This window comes from Cebidichthys violaceus, unplaced genomic scaffold (assembly GCF_023349555.1).
Source record: "Cebidichthys violaceus isolate CVI_PGR_0920_01 unplaced genomic scaffold, fCebVio1.0.p SCAF_5, whole genome shotgun sequence".
Taxonomy (NCBI): domain Eukaryota; kingdom Metazoa; phylum Chordata; class Actinopteri; order Perciformes; family Stichaeidae; genus Cebidichthys; species Cebidichthys violaceus.
The window spans coordinates 13,887,144-13,912,530 of record NW_027176705.1 but is presented as its reverse complement, the minus strand read 5'-3'; the positions used below and the strand labels follow the sequence as shown (position 1 = coordinate 13,912,530).

The 25,387-nt window shown below is 39.6% G+C and overlaps 3 protein-coding genes across 5 annotated transcripts; 1 reads left to right on the top strand and 2 right to left on the bottom strand.

Moving 5' to 3' along the window:
• Positions 1-1,803: 1,803 nt before the first annotated feature.
• On the top strand, positions 1,804-11,002 carry nkpd1 (NTPase, KAP family P-loop domain containing 1). The gene is made up of 6 exons (XM_068730281.1): positions 1,804-2,376; positions 3,131-3,197; positions 3,991-4,107; positions 5,431-5,759; positions 7,372-8,826; positions 9,619-11,002. The coding sequence occupies exons 2-6, from the start codon at positions 3,179-3,181 to the stop codon at positions 9,874-9,876; spliced, it is 2,178 nt and encodes a 725-aa protein (XP_068586382.1). The 5' UTR covers positions 1,804-2,376; positions 3,131-3,178; the 3' UTR covers positions 9,877-11,002.
• Positions 11,003-11,415: 413 nt separating this feature from the next.
• Positions 11,416-19,657, bottom strand: LOC137887359 (LIM and senescent cell antigen-like-containing domain protein 1). Of its 3 annotated transcripts, none has more exons than XM_068730283.1 (10): positions 19,364-19,650; positions 18,229-18,385; positions 18,002-18,068; positions 16,396-16,516; positions 16,050-16,199; positions 15,776-15,926; positions 14,895-14,987; positions 14,750-14,798; positions 14,562-14,637; positions 11,416-12,158 (listed from the first exon to the last, which is right to left on the bottom strand). In XM_068730283.1, exons 1-10 carry the CDS (start codon positions 19,390-19,392, stop codon positions 12,044-12,046), a joined length of 1,008 nt encoding a protein of 335 aa, XP_068586384.1. In that variant the 5' UTR covers positions 19,393-19,650; the 3' UTR covers positions 11,416-12,043. The 3 variants fall into 3 exon arrangements, with proteins under 3 accessions (XP_068586384.1, XP_068586383.1, XP_068586385.1); XM_068730284.1 differs by lacking the exon at positions 11,416-12,158 and adding an exon at positions 12,912-14,313 and having other exon boundaries at positions 19,364-19,657; XM_068730282.1 differs by lacking the exon at positions 19,364-19,650 and having other exon boundaries at positions 18,229-18,579.
• A 3,893-nt stretch (positions 19,658-23,550) lies between these two features.
• Positions 23,551-24,698, bottom strand: LOC137887727 (F-box/LRR-repeat protein 3-like). The gene is made up of 2 exons (XM_068730911.1): positions 24,539-24,698; positions 23,551-24,188 (listed from the first exon to the last, which is right to left on the bottom strand). Exons 1-2 carry the CDS (start codon positions 24,696-24,698, stop codon positions 23,551-23,553), a joined length of 798 nt encoding a protein of 265 aa, XP_068587012.1.
• Positions 24,699-25,387: the final 689 nt, after the last annotated feature.

Here is a 25,387-nt window from a genome sequence, read left to right as displayed (position 1 = left end):
TTAGCTGCATCTGCAGTGAGGCTGATCAATAGATCACACCAACAAGAGGTCTTGAGGCCAATTAGGCCAGGCAAGCTGGTGTCAGGCTGCGTGTCAATACTGAAGCTTGTCCGCCCTTAGGAACAATGGATAAGGAACAAAAGCAGATAGATATTACTGAGTGTGTGTGTGTGTGTGTGTGTGTGTGTGTGTGTGTGTGTGTGTGTGTGTGTGTGTGTGTGTGTGTGTGTGTGTGTCTCTGCAGTTACTGATTTACATTAAATTAAGCCCATCCAAGAGAAGTTCTAGCACATCTTAAGCTCTTGACCGCTCCCAGTTTTCAGAAAAAGCCTCCTTCACTGTGGGGTCTGCTCCTACATACCAAATAGAGCAGAGAAGTGTGATGAGGGGCTGCTGATCAAATCTCATTGTCTTGCTTTCATGCGCAATACTTTAGCGCCCTCTGTTGGCATGTTCAATTACAACACAATTAAAAAATATATATGAAAACTGCATAATTTGACTTGTTCACGTATCACAGTTGATGCAAGTGATCCTTTCAGCCAGCTCCTGACATAAAACAATCGCTACCCCCTGAACTTAACATATTACAATATTAGTTTAATTTCCCCTCGCCTTTAGCTAAATAAAAGGATATCACTCCAAGTCTGCCCAATTCTGAAATACAATTTATCTGTGTCTAGACCTATCTTGGAATAATCATGAAGGTGAATTCATTAACTTAACTGCAAGGTTTATGTGGTGAAAGGGCGATGTGTGGTGAGGGTTCACAGAAGGGGAGATACAATCCAATTAATTCAGTATTGGTTAAGCAATAACTGAGAACCTCTATTTCACTCACACTCTCACACACACACACACACACACACACACACCCTCACTCTCTCTATGACAATCAAGTTAATTAAAATAGTTGAACAATCCAGTAGTCTGAGTAAAGGCAGAATAAGTCACCCCCAGGCCGAGCACTTTAAATCTTAATCAGACGTCCATTAATTAAACCTTGTTTCCATCGTTTCCTATAGTGAGGTGTGAGGTTGTATTACAGTGTTGACACCAATGTGCTTCAGGTGCATGTATGTTTTCATACAGTTGAGATAGTTACAGTAATTATGTCATTCATTGTGTCATGCACATACTAGCCTCCAGCCCATGTTGACACATTAGACACCCAAGATGACGTTGCAGTGGTGACACATTTGTCGGCCAAGAACATAACTTCTTGCATATAAACATTACGCTGCAAACACAGCCTTTTGTCTTCTATTCACATATAATGTGTCACAAAACAGGTTGCCTCTCTAAACCAGATACATTTTTAATCTCACCTAAATCAAATTTAAAAAACAAAGTATTTCAACTCAAATCTGCCTGCCTCTTTAGCTAATGATTATGTTCCTGTACGTAACTGTGCACACAGAGCTCCATTAGTATACATCTACTGTATGCTTACACCAATATATGCTTTTCTATATGCAATATGAGCCATAAATCAACATCTGTCTACAAAAGACAGGCTCATTTTTGCACATTAAAAATTACCTGTGTTCATTGCTTGAAATGTACACATTGGGAATGTATGCATTAACAAAAAGCCACCTTGACATGATTTACTTCAATGTTTATTTGTAGTAGCTTGTGAAGGAGTTATGTTGAAAGGTATACTGCGACACCAGATGGTTGCAGTCAGCTAATGCAACAAAAAAAAGGAAGTAAATACGCCATGGGAAATTAGGCTTCGAGCTTGTTTGTCAAAGCTTGACTAACCAGTTATGTCATAACAAATCCTGCTCGGGGCAAAAAAGGGCTTTGGTGCTGCTGCTTTGGCATCTTAACTGCTATGCATGTCAGTTCAGGCCAGGAAGAGCAATCCAGCCATTCCAAACCTGAGGGACTCCAAACATGGATGATTCATGCAGACCCAAGGCTCCAGCATGAAAAGCACTCATTTGTTCCATTTTTCCATGGACTGAAAAAGTTGGACAGTGAATGCCAGAAGCTATCGCAAGAATGGAGATTTTTCTACCTCGTTATGCTTTCAGGAACTACCCACTTCCCTCAGATTCTATGAATAGAGAGAAGATTGGGAGCAGCAGGAGAAGTATGGTGTAACAGATTTGAAAGGAAGAATGGAGGAAATGTACAGCTTGCATGTGACCTCACTTCCCGGATAGTGTCCGTCTTACAGACGCTGCCTGTGGTTATCATGGTGCCTTTCCCTTCTCTTATCAGTGTTGTAAAGTTTTACGGCATTGAAGTCCTGGAGGTGTAAGGTTCACTAATCCTTAGCTGCACGGTCCTTTCTGCCTTCTGGAGCCGTTAGTAGTGCCGATTCAAAGATGAGTCAAAATAAAGGTCAGGACTGACATCAACCAGGTAAGCTTGTTTCACCAGTAACATCTTTTTACCACATCAGTCATTGTGTCGCTTCGAGCACAATAACAGCTTCATGGTTTACGACAATATAGTATTCTTTTGTGCACACTGATCAAAGTCCATCAGAGTCATTCATAAACCTTTTCGGCACTAAAAGTCCGTCTGTAACTCTGTTTTCGTTTTGCCCTGTTAGACTGTCTATGAGTCCATTAAGCATTTGTGCAGGCAAGAACATAAAGAGGAAATATGTTGCCAGCAGGGAAAGGTATTAGGTTATGCAAGGTAATCATTGACACAGCAAAACTGTTGACATTTCCCTGCACATAAAAAAGAACAGCCTGTGCTCTGGGAAGGTGCATGCCCATGCATGAATGTCAGGATATCATCTTAAAACAATTCACTTAAATGCCTGTCAATCAACAGAAAAAAGGAAATAAACTGCAGGTTGTGAATTTGTGTTTCTGCCATGTAAGCACTCTCATGGACATTCATTCCACATGTGGTGCTTTCCATTTAACTGGAGAGGTGTTTAGTACATAATCTAACAAATCTCTCAAGTTATACCGAGTGTACTCAATCAACACTGCGAGCGTCCAAGTCGGTGGGTTTTTGCATTGGAGCTCGTCTCGCTGGTGACTGAGAGCACCATTGTCTGCTGGGGCATGATGTACAGCGAGGACGGACCTGAAGACACACTGACAAACACACCTCCACTGCCTGCATTGAGTTCCCTGCCGTTTCTCATTCTTCGCAGCTCAAAAAGATTTTCCGTGGAAGCTGCACACCCCACCACACAGACAACATGGATAAGAAAAGCAAAGGTAAGTTATCTGCAGGTAATGTCAGGAGTGTGATTTAGCTTTCTCCCCTCATACTCAGAAGGGCTCCATTCTCACTTTCAGTTTCACTTTGTTACTGAATATTACTGCATGAAACTTTTTTTGCCTTTTTATTATTATTTCTGTTAGTACAGCCAAGGATAAACAGGATGAGGCGCCCCTTGAAACTCTTTCTGTTTCTTTGTTTCTTTTAAAGAACTTATGTCTATACTTAGTGGTTTAACATGATTTAAGGACACAATGAGTCTTCATCCAGCTTAATTCTTCAAATAACTTTTGATGAATGCAGTTTCTAAAGTGAGAGGAATACATAAGAACCACATTTACAGTTCAAAGTTTAATGTAACCTATATTAAAGCCTACACACTATAATATAGAATACTCAATAAAAAGTGGTTCCTCCATGTTTACTTCCTGTTTTCCTCTGAAAATGCTCATAGAATTCATAGTCTATGCCCCGAACCTCACCTCAGTAACACCTAAATGAACAAGTGTCTTGTACCTTAACTGTCATTTCAGTTTAGTTCAGCATTATTGGGCTAAAAGAAGAAAACCCTGTTTTCCTTTAATGAAGAACATTGTCAGTAATGATTATTCCATTCAGCGAGATCCAGTTCTCCGTTCAAATGTCAGCAATTCCTTGAATAGGTGTGTGAAATAATCCTTCAACTTCAAGTGTGTCTGCTCACAGAAGATCAGTTAATCTGAATAAAAAATGACATGTTAAATGAGTTATCCATGCCATTTCTTTTCAATATTCTTAATCTCTTTACAGATGATATTTATGCATATGCGCTGTCCAAGACCCTGACAAAAGTTTCATCACCTGCGACTGTAGGACTCTACTCCTCATGTCAGAATCGAATTAGCATGATCCTCGGACAAATGGCAGGTATGTACAAACACTCGGCCCCCCAGCATATCATCTCTTCTGTCTGCTGGAGGACACTTGTTTTAAATCAACCACTTAAAGCCCAGTGACGGTTCTGTTTCCAGAGTTCACACTACAGTGTTCACTGTGAACACGGCTGTGTGAAACAACAATGCGTTGCCCGTAGAAGATGCACATGCTAATACAAATGCTATGCGAGCACAATATCATTACCACATATTAAACATAATGTTGCACTGACAGTCAGAAAGTCACTGAGCTACTTCTTGGCATATGAATGAGCACCGCCTCAGAGCTGGCTCATGATCGATTTAATCTGATTGATTGAAAAGTGGACGTTGTGTACTGTATTCTTAAGTACACATCTCACAACTTACATATTTCTCTCCACAACACATTTATACAATAGCATAAGGAGTTTAAAAAAAAATTGCCTTAAAAAGACTGCTACTGCGTCCAAACAACCCCCCTCAGTATCGACTGTAACGGTACAATTGCCTGCAAAATTGTATGCATATTTTCGCCTCACGAATGACGGATGAGCAGGTACCACCTTGAACTTTAGAAATAAGAAGTACATTTCTAAATAAGAAACACAAAAAAATAAATCACATATTAGGAGGCTTCAGAATTCCACAAATGAGTAGGCTACATAGTCTCCTTGCATTAGAAACATGTGAAGATTCAAACCATTGCATGGACAAGTGACATTGAACAGACTGAATGGAGCATGTGCGGCTGCGGAATCCAAGAGAAAAGACAAGTTTAAGGTTGTTGGTCTTTGTGTTACCCAGAGTAGTACTACTAATACTGTAGGGTTGTCGTGATGATTTTTTTTTTTTTACCTTGGCAGACAGTATTGCACCAGTTCGACCAGGCTTGGTGTTCTCATACGAATGCCCGAACAACAACAAAAAGCTTTGAAATGCTGCACTGTTGCAAGGCAGATAAAGCAATTATGTTATTCACTGACTCTTCATTTGAATTCTTAATTTTTTCTTGCCTTGAACAATTGAATATTAATTAAATACCTATCATTGCAAGAAAATCAGGTTGATCATTTTCCCTGAAACAGGTGTAAGGTTTAGTGCCATGGCCAAGGCCTTTTATCAGAGTTGGTGGGAGCCCAATTACTCAAACTCACCAACTTATTATATTATATTACATATCCTCTTTATGTCCAAGTCAACTACCCTACATATTTTGCCAGTCTTGATGTCTCTCTGCTTTGATTTAAAAGGTTATCCTCACATGTGGCCTACTCCAACCTGCTAAAGGATGCATATAAAATGTCAATATGATCAATGTTTTGTGTCTCCTCAGTGTACATGAAGCAGGAAGCTTCGAAGATTGAGCAGAAATACAAAGGACGTTACAAGCCTCGTTCAGTTACGCCTTCATTTAGTGGCTTTCTAGCTCTCATTGGTCGAATGCTCTTCTACAGGCCCATTTGGACAGAGGAGAACCAGCAGCACCATAACATCCGGTTCATTGATGTACATTTTAGTGCCTGGCATTTTGCAGGCAGTGACCTGCTTTGGGCCGGTCTAGCCATACGGCTGTTTCAGGCCATGCAGATGAACTTTGGGAAATTACAGATTGTGCTCTACCGTGTGGCTCAACATGACGAAGAAGAGGAAGTCAATAAGAAGGTTTGTGAATGTACAGAGTATACAGCCATGCTAGTGACTCTGTGTGTCTTTACTCAGCTGCAGGATATAAAACTAAGTATTTTATCCATCCTCTTTTTTCTTCTTTTTACCTTCGGTAGAAAAATTGTTCTCAGTACAAACTGATGACAGTTGGAGTTCAAATCTCAGTGGCAGATACCCACAAAGATATATTAGAAGATATGCAGGGATGGAAAGAGTACTGTAATATGTCACTTAAATGCACTTTAAAGTAATTTTACTCAAGTGCAAGTACAATTAAGTAATTGGATGAAAGTAAAAAACTAGGTCAGTTAAAACGTAAATTTGTAATGGGGAAGGGACGTTGAAAGGAAGGTAAACAAAAATGTATATGATAATATATGACAGACTTATTAACACATTTAGGCTACAAAAGGTAATGTGTCAGCAATAGCCCTTCCGTCCAGAGCAACAAGACCATTATTTCTCATTTCTGTAAAGAGCACTTTGCAGCCTGAGTACACAGCTGATAACTTATACAACCTGAACAGCGAACAAAACTCAGACAATTACTCAAACAGGAACGACAATAAATAAAAAGATACACCGCGGCAGGCGCAACAAGAAATATTAAGCAGCATGCTATGTTATGCTAAATTAAGCCTACCGCTTCTTAACAACAGAATAAAACATCACCAATGCAGACAACACATATAAACAATGAATAGCGGCTGAGGCCACAAACTCTAATAGCCCATTAAAGCAAAGACAAGAGCCACACAGTTTGTTTGTTGTTGTTGGTTACTCACCTGTCTGAACTCGAGTCTTGCGCTTCTCTCATTACTCCACAAGCTGCTCCATAACCAGTTCACTCATTCGGTACGTCCCAGTATACCCAGTCCAAGCCTCTGAGTCCCACTGCGCTCCTCAAAGTTTTCAAAAATGTCCAGCTATAAGAGTGCTCTGTAGTCACTGTGATAGAGATGATTGTTAAAACAGCAGAAAGTCCTCAAACACCTCACAGAAGGTAAAAGTTCCCCAGTGAACGTCACCGTAGGATAATTCACTGTGCAGTACAGCGTTTAGCGTGTTGCCCACACCCAGAATGCAGCTGTTCACATAAAAAACATGTTTTTTTTACCTATGCCAAGTCACATTGAGCTAGCAAAGTACAAAGTAAAATAAAATGACTTAGAAATAAATAATAAATAGAATTAAAGTACAAGCACACAAAAAATATTTGTTACAGTCACGAAAGTAACTATAATTAGTAACGTCCATCCCTCAAGATAAAGTAGGGTTTCACCAAAGTTAAGACAATTTATCTCGAGTGGATCATGTAAGTTGAGGCAATATTTCTCTCAGAAGGAAAATGTAGAGTATTTGATGAAAAGTCAGGAAATCGCCATAGGTATGAGCATTCATCGTCTGACAACCACAAATGTCTGTACAAAACCTTGCAGCAATCCATTAATCAGATGTCTCCAGATTGACAGTGATAAATTCGACCTGCTGATGTCGCTCGATGAAAAGTCAGGGGATCACCAAAGTCATTAGGCTTCATCGCTATCTAATAGTGTTAAACTATTTAATTTCGGACCAAAGTGTTTGTTCTGATTTGTTTTGAATTCAGAAAGTGGAGGACAGTCCAAACCATTGGAGGTCCAAAAAGATTTGCTGCTGCCCTCTGTGGTTTCTCTGCCTGTCCATTCTTGTGGTACCACCTATCATCCTGGTACTCCTGTTGACTTTTGGCTTTCCCAAGCCTGAGGTGAAACCAGGCGCCGCCGTGAATGGAACAACCACCCTGATGGATGTGCTGGAGGGCCTGGTCATTGCTTCCCTAGGAATCCCTGCAGCAAGCGCATTGAGGTTCGTCTTTCTCATGGTTAAGAACCTCATCTTTAACCAGGATCTGAAGATCAAGAAGGGAATGGACAATGAGCGCATCAGCATCCAGCTGGGCTTCATGAACGAAGTGAGGAAGGAGATGTGGTTTCTGTCTCAATTCATCCAGTTTATGGAGGTGTTTGAGAGGAGGAGGATCCGTGTGTTACTGAAGATCACCAATCTGGACCGCTGCTCCCCCAAGAAAATTGTCGCAGTTCTGGAAGCGATCAACATTCTGCTTTCAGATGAGGAGAGTCCTTATATTTCCATCCTGGCCGTCAACCCAGATGTTCTTGTGCAGAAAGTGAACTTTGCGGATGGCTGCTTCAGCAAAGAAGACAGAGCTTATGCGATGTTGAACCGCATCGTGACGCTGGCCTTCACTGTCCCACCACTGTGCGATGATTCAAAGCGCAGATTATTTGACAGCCTCACTAGCAATTCTAAAAAACCTGAGCGCGTAATCAAGAGCGAAGATAAACGTAGAACTGGGAGCCTCATAGAGACCTGTTCCTCAGTGGAGATTGCATTAGACACAAAAGAATCATATCCACTGATGGACAGAACCACAGCTGCATCGGATGTAAATGAGGAGGAAGTAGAGAAGTTGGTCATAAGCAGCCTGACCAGCAATGAAAGGGATCTGCACACATATATGTCAGAGGATGCCATGTCCATGAGGAGGGAGATCAACTCCATTCGACTGACTGTGATAATTATGAAGGCCTTGAATAGGCTTGAGCCCTCTCAAAAAGACGACATCGCAGCATGGGTGGTCTTGGCTAATCAGTGGCCCTGCCGCCTCAGCTGGATCATCCAGTGTGTGGAAGACGCTCAGCAGAGAGCAGTTATTGATCGTAACGATGAGGCCGACACTGCTGATTCAAAGACCTTGTGGGAAGTCTTCAGTGAGTCCAGGGCTGAGCTGTATGTGATGAGTACACAGATTGAGGATCTCATCGAGCAGGATGGAGATCCTGAGATGTTTGAAAGATTTCTCAAGATCGATTTCAGATTCACGGTAAAGGACATGAAAATATTTGAAGAGGCGACGGTGAACCTGGATCATTCAATTAGGAAGAAGCTGGCTCACCTCAGAGGGACCTCCAGGCTGAAAGATTCTGGTTGGATGAGGAACCTTGGCCCTCTGCCAATCACAACTATCATCAATATGGATAAAGAGGATGTGTGTAAAGAGGTAAGAACCTTCTTAAAACATAATTTTTCAGATTTTAGTCCCGGTTGATTTGGCGGCGACAGTAAAGTGCGACGTAACATTTGAGAAGCTACGTTATCTACGTTATGTTGCCAAAACTAACAATTGTTTTAATGAAGGTGTTAGCTAATAGCTGGCCTTTTTCCATCAAAAATATGTTTTGTAGAAGCCTTTCTTAAGAATCATCGCTGTCGGTGCTTACCTGTGTGACAAACACATTGCAAGTACTTCACAGTTAAAAGCATCCCTGTGTGTCACCAGTTGAATGCTTTTAATGTGAAGCAGCAGAATTGTTCGGTTTGTATTACCAGTATTACACTAAGTACAGCTACAGATGCAGAATTAGGTGAGTAAGCAGTCAACAGTGAGGCTGTAATCAATAAGATAAAATAACAGATGCTGAATTACATGTCGCATGAATTCATGTCAATCCCTTGTGCATAGAGTGGGCAGTTTTAATCAAGCGCTGGAATGGCGGACCCTGCCACTTACAATAAAACCTATAGAGATGTATATACTGAATGTAAATTAATTGAATGGCTTTTCTTTTTTAAAAGCTGACTGTAAATAGTATCCCAAACACACACACAACAAAGCAGTATTTATTGAAATTAATGTGTTTATTCACCTCACACAATGATGCAAATTAAAACTTTGTTTGGACTCTTGCAAATGAAACAGAAAAGATCAATTTAATCATATCAGGAAGGATTAGGAACTAAATCATATCACTCCTCATTGTTGATAATGCTTACGTTTTCTTCTTTTTTTCAGTTGGAAAGAATGAAATTTCCCAGCAAGTATATTGATATTGTGAGAAGCAAGGACCTCAACGGCTCGGCACTGGTCTTTGGTGATGCAGATGACCTTAAAGACATCCTAGATATGACCTTAGGGGACTGGGCAATTTTTAGACTGCACTTCCTGGGTTTACCGTCATATCTCCGACCACAACACAAGAACATGGCACCGTCACCTTCTCATTCTCAGAACCAGCTCTCAGGATTTCACCTCCATGTCCCCCATCAGTAATTAATTACAATTGCTTTGTTTTGCTACAGGAGCTTTTGATAAACTCTTGATTCTGATGATAAAAATGTTTAATCTCGTGTTACTATGTCAAATAATGATCACATGCATGTTGGTTAACTTAAGGGGGACAAGCAATGATAGCTGTACTGTTACCTAAATGTCAACCTCAGTTGACCTGATTGTACATGTGTGTTTTTCATGGATCACATTCTCCTATAATAGGTATTTTTCGACTTGTCACAATCGGAAAAGCACATTTCTGACTGAATGTCATTAACTGCTTCAGTTTCAGAGTTTTGGTATTGTGCATGTTGGCTCACTGTCACACGGTAATGGCTTCACTGTGACAATTTGATGAAACTGAGCCATTGTTTATGTCACTAACAACACCTGTGCTTTTCCTGCTATGACAAGTCAGAATGTCTGCTGTGAAAAATAACTATTATGCATCATTGTTGCTGTTCTTTTTTCTGTCAGTGTGTTGTGGAAGGTGGCAAACAGAAAAGGACCCCAACGATAAAAAGCTGTGAAAAATGTTACCCAAACAAAACACACAGAACTATTGTCTTAACATTGCTTTTAGAATTATTATGACTATTAAAATATATAATTATAGATCACATGACCTCTTTGTTGGAAAATAAGAAGCTCAAGAGGCTCTATTTTCAGACTTTCTTTCTTCCTTTGCCTCTCTATCGCACAAAAGTGTGACATGAATTTGGAAGATTATGTTTCTTAAATCAAGGGGTGTTTCATCAACGACTCAGGCTTTAGTTTAATGGAAGGGTTAACAGGAGGCTCCTTCATGCACAAAATTGCAATTTGATTGTATGTTTTAAACACATTGTTTTTGTTGTTGTTTTGTGTTGTTTTTTCATGTTTGTACTGTAACTTAATTCTGGAATTACTGAATGTTTATAATGTGATGTGCCTTCGTCATACATCATGAATGCATGCTGCAGGTTTCACAACCTTTAATAAAGTCAAAGGATGTTTACTGCATATTTAGCTTGGGGCTTCATCGGGTGAAATTCACTGTGATGTGTTCGGGAGTACTTGATTGAGTCAGAAATACTGTACTTGCAGTAAACTGTAATTCTACATTTATTGCAATAAAATGTAAATTCTGACAAATAAAATGCATTGTGTCCCATAAAAAAGAAAAACACTTATCCAAGCAAATATATATTTTTATTGTGTAGCACGACACATTTTTTCTAAATACATTTGCCAGTTTACAAACAGCCCAAGCAATGTGCTGACTCATTAATGATATATTTTTACATCAAAGTGTTGGTATATTAAATAATCAGCTGAAAGTTCATCTGTATTCCTTTGAACTACTTCCCTCAGAAAGTTGCACAGTCTTAAAAATATGAGGCTGACAATCCCAAGGCCTTTACAGTACAGGCAATAACACTTCACTGCCATACATACTGAAATAAAGACACTACTATACAGTAAGCATATTGTGGTGTTTCTAATGATATTAGCACCCATATGATATATTTTCTCAGGTAATGGTTCATTGCTAAGGTCTTCTTGCAACATGGAATTTATTTTTTCATGTTAGCAGTAGTAGAAACTGTTACAATTTCCTAAAGAGCATAGTGGTTACTTTGTAATTATTCACACTGAGGTATAAAAGCTCAAACAGTGAAAAGGCTGGAATTCTGCTTTCAGTCTATACTTTGTCTAATTGAGAAGCATATAATAAGGCATAACTGTCATAACTGCATGTCTCATTTTAACCATTATTTGCATATTAAGACACATAGTTAATATATTCAAGGCACACATTATTCAATATGTCGTCAAACAATCTTCAAATAAAAAATAAAAAAAATTGTAGACAGTTTTTGGCAATCATGCTCATGGTAAAGTTATAATAAACTGGGACACCACATCTCTTCTATAATAAAAACTTATCTGGCCAATTTAGGAATGTTAAAAAAAAAATTAAAAAAAACCATTTGTGTATAGAAGGAAAAACTAACAGGCATCTTTATGACAACTCCACAGTGATATAGATGTACATATTAAATGGATCCCAGATTTAAATGAATAATATTGATGTACTGGTACAACTCTGGGTCCTTGTGTTGGTATGCAGCAGTTCATTGCAGACAGCAGGAACACTTCCAGGTTTGTTTGGCTGTAAAGCAGCTCACTTGCGTCCCAAGGACTCAGCCAGCTTCTTCAGCCTCTTCTTGAGCTCCAGAGGAAACTTTTCATAGCACTTTTTACAAACAGGCTTCATGTCAAACTCAACAAACTTGTTCCTGCAAAGAAGGAAAGAAAGATTCTGTCAAAACTAAATCTAATGTTTTGTCTCTAACTTACATTAACCTTTCACATTCCCCGCACCTGCATTACTCTGTATCTAAATAGCTTCAGACATGGAATCATGGAAACCTTTGAAATTATCATCCAGCTTAGTCCTTTAGTGAAACATTAGTCATCTCATTCAAACCAAAAAAATAAAGTTTGAGGAAAGCTTAAGTTTCTCATGAATAGAGCTAAAACTGTTAGTAGATAAAGTATATATATATATATATATATATATATATATATATATATATATATATACACATATATATATATATATATATATATATATATATATATATATATATATATATATATATATATACACATATATATATATATATATATATATATATACATATATATATATACATATATATACATATACATATATATATATATATATATATATATATACATATATACACATATATATATATACATATATATATACATACATATATATACATATATATATACATACATATATATACATATACATGTATATATATATATATACATACATATATACATATATACACATATATATATATACATATATATATACATACATATATATACATATACATGTATATATATATATATATATATATACATACATATATATACATATACATGTATATATATATATATATATATATACATATACATGTATATGTATATGTATATATACACATACACACACACACGCAAATGGATAAATCAACTTCACCAATTTCAAAGAATATGCACATAATTGGGTTTCAAACAGTCCATTGAACAAAACAAGACATTTAAAGACTTTGGAGAAAAAAAAATTCTTTCTATTTGACATTTTATAGACCTAACAATTAACCCATTTATTGAGCAGATTAATTAATAAGGAAAATAATTGTTATAAGCCCTACTCATTAGCATCAATTGAGTCAAACTTAAGTTTGATATGAATGTATACTTCAGAGGTTTCGCACAAACTCCCTTAACGCATAACAATTGCAGGGTGTCGGCTTATACCTTACAAATTAAAGACAAATAATGACATCATGCCATACTAGTGCTGGGCGGTATGACCAAAAATATGTATCACGGTATTTTGTAAGATTATACCGGTTTCACGGTATTTTTTTCCCGCGTTAACGCATTCATTAATTAACGCCGAAAAGTATTTTATCGCGCGTTTGATTATTAAGCACATTTTTAACACAAGAACCAGCCGGCCAACCAGCCAGCAAGTGGTGAACAGCCGTTTGTGTGGCGTCTTCCGTCACTTCCTGTTTCCTTCACCTACATTCCCCTGGGTCCTAAGCCCCTCCTTGTACAGCTTCTTATCACCCTCTATGTACCAACGTGCATTTATAACAAATACCACACATATTACACGGTACTCAGCGTTGCATATGTGTCTGACCAAAATACCCAACAAAGCAAAAGTCTCTTTGTTCCTCCTGCATCGCTCTTTTCTGTTCTTAATGTAGCGACGGAGCCTCTCCCAGCTGTTAGCAGACTTGTACTACCGGGGTAGATAGCAAGTTGTACCCAGCATGCCGTTCGGCAGCGTAATTTTATAAATGTACAATTATTAGTGCTACAAATTGTTTATGTGTCACAAACTGTTGTATCGTGGTGTTTTGCCCTGTTAAAGAGCGCTAGTTGTGGGTTGTTAATTGTTGTGTTATAACCATGATTAGGGTTCCCTCTCAATACAGTTAAGACAACTAGCTCCGACCGTAGCGCCTGTTGTGGCGAACAATATATTTTGCTGCCTGAAGAAGAGCGACAGCAGTTGTTTTCGGCTGACGGTATATGAAAAATTAATATCATACAGGAAATTAAAACGGGTAAACCGGTTGAACCGGTATACCGCCCAGCACTATGCCATACTGTCACAAACATGGAACACCACAGAAAAAGAGGAAGTCAGAGAGAGCACCAACCGAGGACGGAGTGGTGAGTTGTCAAGACTAATAACTCTACAGACAGACAGCAGGATTTTTCTTGCGGTCTTTGGCATCGCGCTCGCGTCGAGCCAGGCGACGTTTCAGCTCCTCTGGCATGCGCTCATAGCAGTGCTTGCACACCGGCTTCAGATCAATTTCAACAAACTTATCTCTGAGTAACCACAGAAGTGAAGTGAAGCGTGTCAGAGGAGAATTTGGAGGGAAAAAGGGGAGGGAAAAGAGCCAAAGAGGGAAGAGTTGTAGCAGGAAAGTGAAATACGCACAGACAAGTGTTAACACTGACACTAAAGTATGTGTTAAGTAAGAGTGTTCCACAGAATTGAGAGGACACATCAGTATTGTATGAGTTAGTAAAAAAGAAGCCATCAATGAGAGCTTTTAATGAGCAACATCACTTACTTGAGAGTGAGTTTTGTGTTGCAGGTGGAGCATGAGAAACAGCTGACACACCAGGCCTTGTTGAGAGCAGACACCACTGAGGGGGTCACGGGAGAAAAGAAGGGGAATAATCGTCAACATTCAACTGTTGCATGTTCAAGCAACATTCAAACACAGCCCTGAAGATGAAATATCACATCGATACTCACCGTCGCCTTCAATCACACGGTTGCAGTGATAGCACACATCGCCAAAGAGCTTTAAAAAAGGAAATTAAAAATAATTAGCATTGCTAATATTGTGTCTGTCATGTGCTCCAAAGCCACTCTTTTACCTGGCTCTTCTGTTTCGTACCTGGTTATAATGAGTCTCACAGTAGGCCAACCCCTTCCTCTCATAATGCCGATGACCGAGGAAAGGCTTCTCACACTTGGCGCACACGAAATGCTGTAAACAAAAACAAATGTTGTTGAGGGAGAGGGGGGGGGGGGGACGACTCCTAATGTAGGCATGTGAAACTGACTAGAGGAGCAGTTGTCAACACAACATGAATAATACATGAGCATTATATGAATGTGTTTACTTAGTTAGAAATGTTTTCAAAAGTTACAGACTTGACCTGTGGTGAAATATTACTGTTGTTTTTGTTTTGTTTTTCAAATCACATTCAGCCCACCAGTGTGGCGTCCCACAGTGTTTTTTAAAATAGCTCTACTTTTCTGATGACTGCGCCATGAAAGTTCCTGAGGTGGTTGGATACTAAATTAATTTCAGCAAATGACTATTTAACACTGTTGATAGTCTGGAGCTTTTTTTGAACAGTATAAACTTCAGCAGCCTCCAGACAGACGAACACACGACTTGATCTGCTGCGCTCTGCCTCGGGAGAAACAATCTTTTTAAGAGTGCTCACATTTCTCCTACTGCCTCAAATTAGCTCATTAACATTGTTTTGGTACTGAAGCTGTTTATTCAATTAACTAAAATGTTCCTGTACATAAGTATCTCAATTTGAAATTCATGAAAGCGTTTTATTCTGCTTCAGTTTAAAGGCTTTACATACAATATCACCTACATCAAGCTGGCAACTCAATAAAAAGATAATGTCCATATCAGTTACACTTGCCTGTCCTTATTTCTTTCCAAGCAAATACCAACGAACGCCGTAAACATGATCACAATTCCTAAAGTGTCTATACACCGTATCATAAGTCGTCTCCGTCTTTTGGACAAACCTCCACATGCCACTGCTTGCCCATGGCATTGACAACACGGCCCTCGATGGGTCTCCTACAGGCACCACAGATCGGTACGCCCATCTTATCATGGCAGGGCAAACAGAAGAGCTCTCCCTTCAGCTCCCTGGCTTCAGCTGTCAATTCCTTCCTGTGGGCACAGAAACATTAAAAACACATCGACGATCATTTTTTTTTTCGTGATGTCTTGAATATATTCTCAAGTGCGTACTGCCTTCTGTGCTTAACGGTGAGGCGGAGAGGCAAGACTGACCCACAATTGTTGCAGTTGAAGTGGTCTGGGTGATAGGGGTCGTTCTTGAAGATCAGCGGTTGCTCTTCAATGATGGCGTGGCACTTCTGGCAGATATACTTGCCCAGGCCACGAGCTTTCTCGCGGTTATGGCAAGGGCGACACAGGTGCCTGATGAGAACCAGATTTAGGGGTGTAATGAGCATAATGTAACGTTTAGACATACTCTGTCACAGCTGCTCAAAATTCCAGTATTTGTTAGAACGCAAACGCGAGAGAGTCAGCAGCTTGACACGCGTATAACCACCGGTTTTACCGGCTGTCACAGGGTCTCCATATTAAGACTGTAATAAGACGGGATACTGACCTGCCAGCATTTTTGACAAACCCCACGTCTGCAAGCACAGCCTGGCAAATGTCACAGCAGAAGCAGTCAGGGTGCCAACTATTGTTCATGGCCTTAATGACACGACCGATGATGAACTCCCCTGAGGGAAAGCCATAAGTGAGAGATCAGTTTGAGGCAAGTCTAAGTCCTTTTTAATATTTGTTGGGACTGGATGCCATCAGTATATCATACAGAGCATACACAAAATACAGATTCATACATCATGGTTCCTAATGAGCGCACGCCCCTATGGAGTTCTGGTGTTACTTCAATGCACTATAGTGCTTCCTATAGTGTTCTCAAAGTGACACTTTAATGTTGAATGCATTTTAATCTTATTCATTTAATTTAATTAAGAGCAGGTCTGTCTCTCCCTGGGCACAGTCAAGCAGTATTAAGATTAAGCTTACGTAGCACTAAAATGCATCTTGGGTGATCTAAACACACGTGGGAAGTTCTAAATAAAAAGTTAAACAAAAGTATGAATATATTAAAAGAGCAGGGAGGACACACTGGATATGGAGGTCAGGGATGCTTACATGCAAATGTACCACGGATCATTGGTTCCCAAACTGTGTGTGGAGATGTGGTGAAGGCCTGATGCTTTGCTACTAGCTATGGAGCAGTTTATGAAAGGTTTGTCGAATAAACGTCGCGTAGACAACGATCCAAAAGCAGAAGGGGGACCAACAGAAAGGATTTGTGACGTGAACACTGACGGCATTAAAATAAAGCTTAATCAAGATGTTTTAACGTACTTGTATCACGGCAAACCTTCAACACATATAAAAATAGAAATGTCTCAATTCTAAGATGCTTAGTGATGCAGACGTGAACGATTCTGCATCGATGCAGAGACAGAACATTATCGGGAGTTTGGTTGTATTTCAGGTCAGTGTGAATATTTGCTGTCATTTACTGTCACGCTTGTATCTCTCTTCTTTCTCTCCTCTACTACCTCCTCTACCTCAACAATGTTGAAATTAATAAAACACGCATACAGGCTGAAATTAAATTGTGCTGAGCAGGTGTTGAAAAGGTGCAACGTCTAATATTACACTGTTGTAGTCTGATTTTTCAAAAAACGTTCTAAATAAAAAGCGAGTCCAGATTTACCCGACTGCTTGTATTAATTGATGAAAAAGTAGCCATGTGCAGTAAAATAGAACATTGAGGATGCTGCACATTGAGATGCATCGAGAATCGTTGATTCAAATCATAGACGTCTGAATCAGATCGAGTCATGGGGCTAGTGAAGATTTAGCCCTCTTATATAAACCAATGCAAAACTACTGCGAGGCCAGGGTTTCAAGTTCAACCCCACACAAGGTTCCAAAAATCCAAAACAACTCCTTCAAACAGGTTGCGAGCAGAGAAGCAAAGTCTAATCTCAAATACCCACTTGAGGGCCACCCGAGATGCATTCTGGTACCAGGTATATCTCAATTAGATCAAGACATGGTCCGAAAATATTCAAATACAAAATACTTCAATATTTACACAAAGTGTAGTCTAGTCTTTCTGGGGTCGACAAAATCCCACAAATACTAGCTCTAGTAATGAGTAAAGGTCCTATAACACTCACCACACTGGTGACAGCAAGGGGCAAAGAGCATCTGGAAGTCATGTTCACAATATTTTCTCCCTTCAAACTGTGAAGAGAAATTGGATCGAGATCATTTCACTCAAGAGAAACATTCTCTACATAAAAGAGTACTGGACAAATCGCCAGCACACGTGCAGCACATCAAGTACAGCTCATCAATGTATTGATTTGTGAAACGCTTTACAGCGCTTATTGGAGTGCACTACCTCATAAAAGAGTCCCTCTGGGAACTGCTGGAAACACTGGGCACACACAAAGCAGTGCTCATGGTACAGCTCCCCATTGCTGTTGACGATCTTCTCGGTCGCGGCAAAGCCACTCTTACATCGCTCACAGGCTGCACTGGCCAGGGCATTAGCAATGCTGTTTGCATGAGACATGAAAATACACATTAGTACATTACTTCCCCAGAGTCCCCGTGAAATGTTAGGCTGGCAATTGGGATGCAAGGCCGGACCAATGTTTAGCATTTCTCACATAACTCCTACATTAACTGCTGCGCTTGTTTCAGCAGCTGTCACCATGGCGAGTGGGAAAATAATATGTGAATCAGTTTGGTCACTCACTAACACGGTTACTCACTCCACAGCCGTCTCCTAATTTGGTAAAGGAATAGAGGTAGTGAAAGCTAGCTGAATGACGATGTGCAGCCTTTCCTCCGCTCCAACACACACACACACACACACACACACACACACAATTACTAATACATTGACAAATAATACCCAGACATATACAGTTCAATGCTATTCCACAACTTTCTGCCAGTACGTCAGTAAAGTGTGAGGCCAATGCTGACTGAAGCTCCGTGTTAAACATAAATATAAAACAATAGTAGCTGATATTACTCCAACCACACATAATGTAATGTTGGTTCATCATGTTGGCCAGTAATGGCATTCCATGCAATAGTTGCTGTCTTTAAATGACTTAGAATTAATCAATGCTCATAACCGCTATGATTTGAGTTACAGGGCGGTGAGTGCTAATAATTCATGTTGAGAATTAAAAGAACAACAGCTAACTAGCATGTAAATTGTATAGTTAGCTCCAATGTGGGGAAGAACACTACATACCGTTATTTAACTAACAATAGCTGTAACATATCATAACAGGGAGGAAGCCTTTAAACTGTTAGCGTGGACTTAATTATGAATTAATCATTACATGTTTGCTGGTGCCTTAACTATGGTGTACCCATTGTAGCGTAGCAGTTAGCTAACTTTGCCCCTATGGTGAGCTAATATGACGTTAGCTTTAGCTTGCTGGCTGAAGTTAGCGGTTGTGAATGTTTGCTGCTAACCGCTAACGTTAGCTACAGAAGCTAATGAACAATCGTACCTGCCCGTCATTCCAGCCACGCCAAGCATCCCCTCTTAGCACGACAGTTTCTAGAAATGTAGCTAATGAACTGACATGTATTGGTGTGCTAGTTCGCTTTCGCTGTGTTGCCAAAGTTTTCAGGGAAAAGCAGAATCGTCCTGCGCCGTGTAGTCCCCTCCCAGTACACCCGTACCGTGCCCGAGTTGGCTGCGGCTTCAGGCCCCCTTGGGGAGGGTCTCTGGAAGTTTAACATCATTAGCTTTCTGCATCTGCTGCACCAAACTGCCGTTGATCTCATCGTACTGAAAGACAGGCGTAACGACAGCCCTATGCGAGGATCCGATGTATGGACAGAGCTGTTACAGTGCTGGTTGACAGCTGAAGCAACACACACATATAGAATACACACATACAGAAACAATTTAATGCATATTTTGGCAAACAATGAAGACAAGAATGTTCCTGTGAGTGTTTCTGTACATACAAAGCTGTAAATATCTGGATATTCATAAAACTTACAAAACTGTGTTTGGAATAATGGAGAAATAATGTGGATTTGAGTAAAACCAGCCATCTGAGTTCATCACCTGACACACCTGCAGTGCTGCCAACATGTGAATTATTATCACTTAAATCCTAAAGACTTGAAAACGTAATTATTTGTGGGTGGAGCGGGAGACAGCACTCAAGTTCTGTCGTCTATCAGACTGGAGCTATCATTTCAATGGGTCCTCGTGTTTAGTGTCGTTTGGAAAGCACTCTGCTTGGAGGTAAGTGCAGTATAAATAAAATGTACTTGTATTGTATTACACGCTATTCCCTTTCTCTATAATGATACAATTATCTCACAGGGAGGTTTGAAGCTTGATATAACCATTTTCATTGGCTTAAAGATAAAATGAGTTGACTCACAGTTAATCCTGTGTAGAGGTGTATTTTTCTACTTCGTAACAATATTATGTTTTGCCTACGTCTCTGTAAACACGTATTTTTTGTACATTTTTGCAGTGTTTGATTAATAAAACATTCTTTGTGGCCCATTGAGGACAAAGGATAAGAGCTCTGCAGGAGGAACACAAAGGAGTTATGAATGGCTGCAAGAGCAGAATTATAGAACAGAATCTTAAGAAAAACATTGCATTTATGCTATTTTTGTTGGACAAAATTATACTTTGACAATAATTTAAACAAACATATGAAAATATATTTAATTTCCAAGTCTTTATAGATTTGAAATTCTAGCGGGGCGTCGCTCACACAATGAAACGACTTGAAGGCAAATAATCAAACGATGAGCCAACTTCCCCACATCTGATAGAATTCATTAAGGTCTACTGTGGACCTCAATACTGTGAGGGTGTGTCAACATAATTCATTTTGAATGACTAATTTGATGTTTTCCACTCCCCCGAATAGTTTGTGACTGTTTTACTAAGAGTTAAAAAATATTAAATTGTGTGGACCATGCTGGTCCAGATCAAACTCAGCTCAGCTCTCTTCAGACCTGTATGTGTTATAGTTCAGATGGAATATGGATTCAAACAGACATTTTTAAAGTGGCTATGAACTCAACTCAAATATTACAAGTCTTTAGGGAAAGTACAAGAGGTTACCTTGCAATAAATCGTCTCAGTAATGTTCAGCTAAAACAGGAAATTGTCACCGTACACTAATAAAAGCTGCAGCCCTTACTTGGCCTATCCTTGGATATTAAAATGAGTGTCTATAACAACTGAATACAAATGCAGTTCATTTTAACCAGCAGATGGCAAGACTTTATAATTTCATTACAAAATGTATTGTACGTCAGTAAAGGATAAAGTCTTTGCTGACATTCATACAGAAAACATAAAATGAAGACATGATGGGTCCCCATTAGAGGTTAACAACTGCAGAAGTATTAATGTGAAGTGACTTTGTTGTAATTAACATTTACAAACAAAATACACAATAAAAGGTTTAACATCAACCCTGTAGAACAAGTATCCATTTTTAACTGATCATAATGATTTACAGGTCTCTTTTATAGCACAGTCAACCTTGATGAATCAACCTTACGACATCTAGCAACTATTACTCGTTCACTCTATTGCAACAAAATAATTATGAGACTTAAATATTTCATTCTTACACATTCAGGCAAACATTCAGTCTCATCAACATTCAGCTGCCACACTGTCTAGTCTGTTATACATAAGCTCTGGTTTCTGGATGATGTGGTACTTGTTTTTATGCAACAGATAAATATGACTTTGGACAATCTGAAGCACCGCCATCAATTTAAGTTGTAATAATTGTCCCTGTTGTAGGCCAGCCAGAAACAGCAAAATGCTGTTCTAACATTTGTAGCAATTATGTTACTCAATACATTTGAGCTAAATTCACATAGAGAAAAACTGTTTTTCTTGAAGATAGAAATATGTATTTTGTGTGTTTGTCAATTGATCATCATTTTAAATATGCTGCTGTGTTTACCGGACATAACTGTTGATAACAAACGTAACTTAGAGTTTGGCCATGTATTAAAAGATCTGGCTGTCAACCAATTTGAGTTTCTTGCATGGCGACCCTTTCGGCGACTACATTTACCTCCAAAGTGTGTTTAACAAATGCTAAACCAGAATACATCTTGCTGTCTGTAAAAACTAGTAGCATAGTGAAGCCAGGTTTGGTTTGTCCATTTCCCAAAAGGCTTATGTCAAAAATCAAACAATTTAATTTCTTAGAACCTAAAATGTTTCTGAGAATAGAAAATAACTCCATAAAAATCGATCAAAAATGACTCATATGATTGACAGCTTTTGTGACCAATGTATCAAAATCAATTGGTTGCAAAATGCCTAGAATGACATTGCAGCTCATCATGCTCATCTTGGGGTCATTCATTAGAGTAAAAGTGCATAGGATTCAGTAAATATACAGATATCAGTTAGACTTTCTTCCTCCCATTTGGTTCGCAATATAACATTTTGATATTTACAATTTCAATAGGAACAAGGCATCCAAAAATAAAGCTACTGTACATTACACACAGAAATGTCCAAATATAACCCTCTCTAGAGAGAAAGAGAGAGATATAGTATATACAGACTAAGATGATTATGGCCAAAGTCACAGAAGAGCACCGCCTTCACAAATAGCTGTCCTGAAAAAGGGGAGATGGAACTGTCTTTAGCTTTGTCCATATTAAATTAGAGCACAGAGTAAGAGACAGCTTTCTTTTTCTAAATGAGATGCAGTGACTCAGAAACACATTCCAAGACATCCAATAGAAACATGACGTAAGAGGTAGGAGCAGTTGACACATGGATATGTACTATGGCCTTTCTGACTGAGTCTTGTGATCAACCATCCAGTCTATCACACGCTTCACACTTGGGGTGACTGTCCCCGTCATCATGAAATGTTTGTCATTCTTGTACAGTCACAATGTGTCAATCTAAAAATTCAATCAGAAACCTTCCATGACTATATAAAGGGGGGAGTTGTGGTGATTTTGACTGAATATCACCAAAACATATTGGCTTCTAATGGTGAACATCCTCATCTAATGCATGTAAGATGCATTTTTCCATCGCACGTAACTTTCTAAACTTCCTGGTCTCAAAGACGTTTTGCTTTCAGTGTAGTGATGACAATCTGTTAAACGTGTCAGTATGTCAAGTTACCTGACTGAAATAAAATGTTCTATTGGAATGATTTGTACTTATGTCCATCTATGATATGACAAAATGTTTATGTATCTGCCTGCACATAATACATTAAAAACAGGCTGTGTGCAGCCCCAATAACCTTCCGTTCATTCCGATTAATTCCCAGACATTCCTGCTAATTCCTGTGGAAAAACAATTGCAGGGTGTTTTTTTGCCCTTAATAAAGGGCTCAGAGAATAAGGTGCCGGATTATATGTGTGACAACAAGTGAAATACATTTAGATATGAATATACACATACATACAACTTGTATAAATAGAATGGCATGGCAGATTTGAAATCAGTGTTACACATTTCATCACATCAAATCTCAAGGTGCAATTGCTTCATGTATTCAGGGAGAAAAACACAGACACACACTGGTGCCTGGGAAAGGGCCTTTCTCAAAAACAAAGATTAAAAAAAGAAGAGGGCCGTCTCCACAATAAATAAATAAAACACGACACACACTCACAAAAACCTGGACACAATTTTCCATCTCCTTCCGTAGATCTACCAGGTAGGCATCATGTCTGGGAACCAGACGCGACCCAACTGCTGTGACACCTCCCAGTGGATATCATAGAGCATATAGCGGTGATCTGGAACCAGTACCTCCTCCATGATGGATAGCTGTGTCAGTCTGTCGCCACACATCTTGACGAACTCCACGAAGGCGCTCCAGGACACTTCCCACTCTCCCAAGCCGATGGCCGACAGCTGCGTGCAGCGCCGGGCGACGCGGATCAGCTCCTCATCCAGCGGCCGCAGCCCGTTGGCACACGCCAGCAGCTCGATCAGACGCGGGCAGGTGAGCCCAACGCGACCCGGCACGTCTTTACTGACAGAGCGGCCCAAGTACAGATGCGTGACGGGAACTTCATCGCGAAAGAATGGGCCAAACTCACCCTCATAGAGGAAGAAGTACATGACCAGATTACATTTAGGAGAGTGGCGCACCATGGCGTCCCAGCTGCTCTTCTTGATGGCGTGGAACTGTTGGCCAGGAGTCTCACTAACCACGTCGATGCGAAGGTGCTCGAGGTGAACGTGCTTCTCGGAGGAGAGAGAAGTGAGAAGCTCATCACTCAGCAAATGGTAGTTGAGCGCTAGTTCTCTCAGGCCGTGGCAATGATCAGCCACACACAGGAGAAGAAAAACTAATTAGGAGACTATAGATCTACACAACCTAATTAAGGCTCAGCAATGTCGGCCAACACTGTTCTATCTCCCACAGCTGCTAGAATAATCTTCCAAGTAATTTTTGCTCTCTTTCTAAATTGCTGATAAATGTGCTTTTATATTTATTTTACTTCCACCATTGCCTCTCAAATGTGATGTCCTGCTGCTGAAAACATTCCAGGAGGGGCTGATGTTCCCAAGATGTACAAAATTCGCAACGTCAGCTATATTTGTCCTTCATCAGTCAAATCCTTAACGATAATTAGTCAATCATTATTTATCCTTAACCTCCCTAATAGCCACCATTATTATTTGTCAGTACCTGCAGGTGAAAGAAGAGGGCAGCTGCTCATTTTCAGCAGTTTGAGGGTGTCACTGTTATTGGCCACCTGTACTTTGAGGGAGGGGTCTCCTACAGGTGTGTCATCGCTCTTCAGGGAGGAAAAGGAAACGTTGCAGACGCAGCTACCAACTACCATCTAGTTCACTTATAGATTTGCTTTGCTGCCCTCTGCAGTTGGCAAAAATGTCTGCCATCATATCACCCTTGTCTGGATGTGTGTGCATCATTGTGCATGTGCTTGTAAAACACGAGACACAAACAAAACAGAAATCCATTCATCAAAACATTCTTCCAAAGCACCATTTGTGATCCACAACTCCACAGGTTACCTTGAGATGTAGATGCATGAATTAAAAAAAACAAACGTGCAAATGTGCTGCCCTACCACTTTATTTATGATTTATCTTTCAAGATAAAGAGAAGAAAAGAAAATAGGGCGAGTGTGATGTTTGAAAGACGCTCGCCAAGACATGAATAAAATCAGAACACATTTGTAGAACCTTTTTTATCAAAAGGCACATCTTCAGCTGCATGTCTTTGGACTTTGGGAGGAATCCAGAGAAAACCCACGCTGACGTGGAGAAAATGTAAAGTCCAAGGGCCCCTCTTGCTGTGAGGCGATAGTAACCACAGTGCAGCCATGACAAGAATTGTATTAACATTTATTTTGCACAGCACAGAGTGATGGCGTCTTCCTATTGTACTCTATACCTCCCAGTCACACTTTGGGTTAATCCTATTAGAAACAAATGAAAAGTCCATCACAGACATCTACACTGCTCTTCTTTTCATCATTTAAACTCATTAAAACTACAAACAATTTCC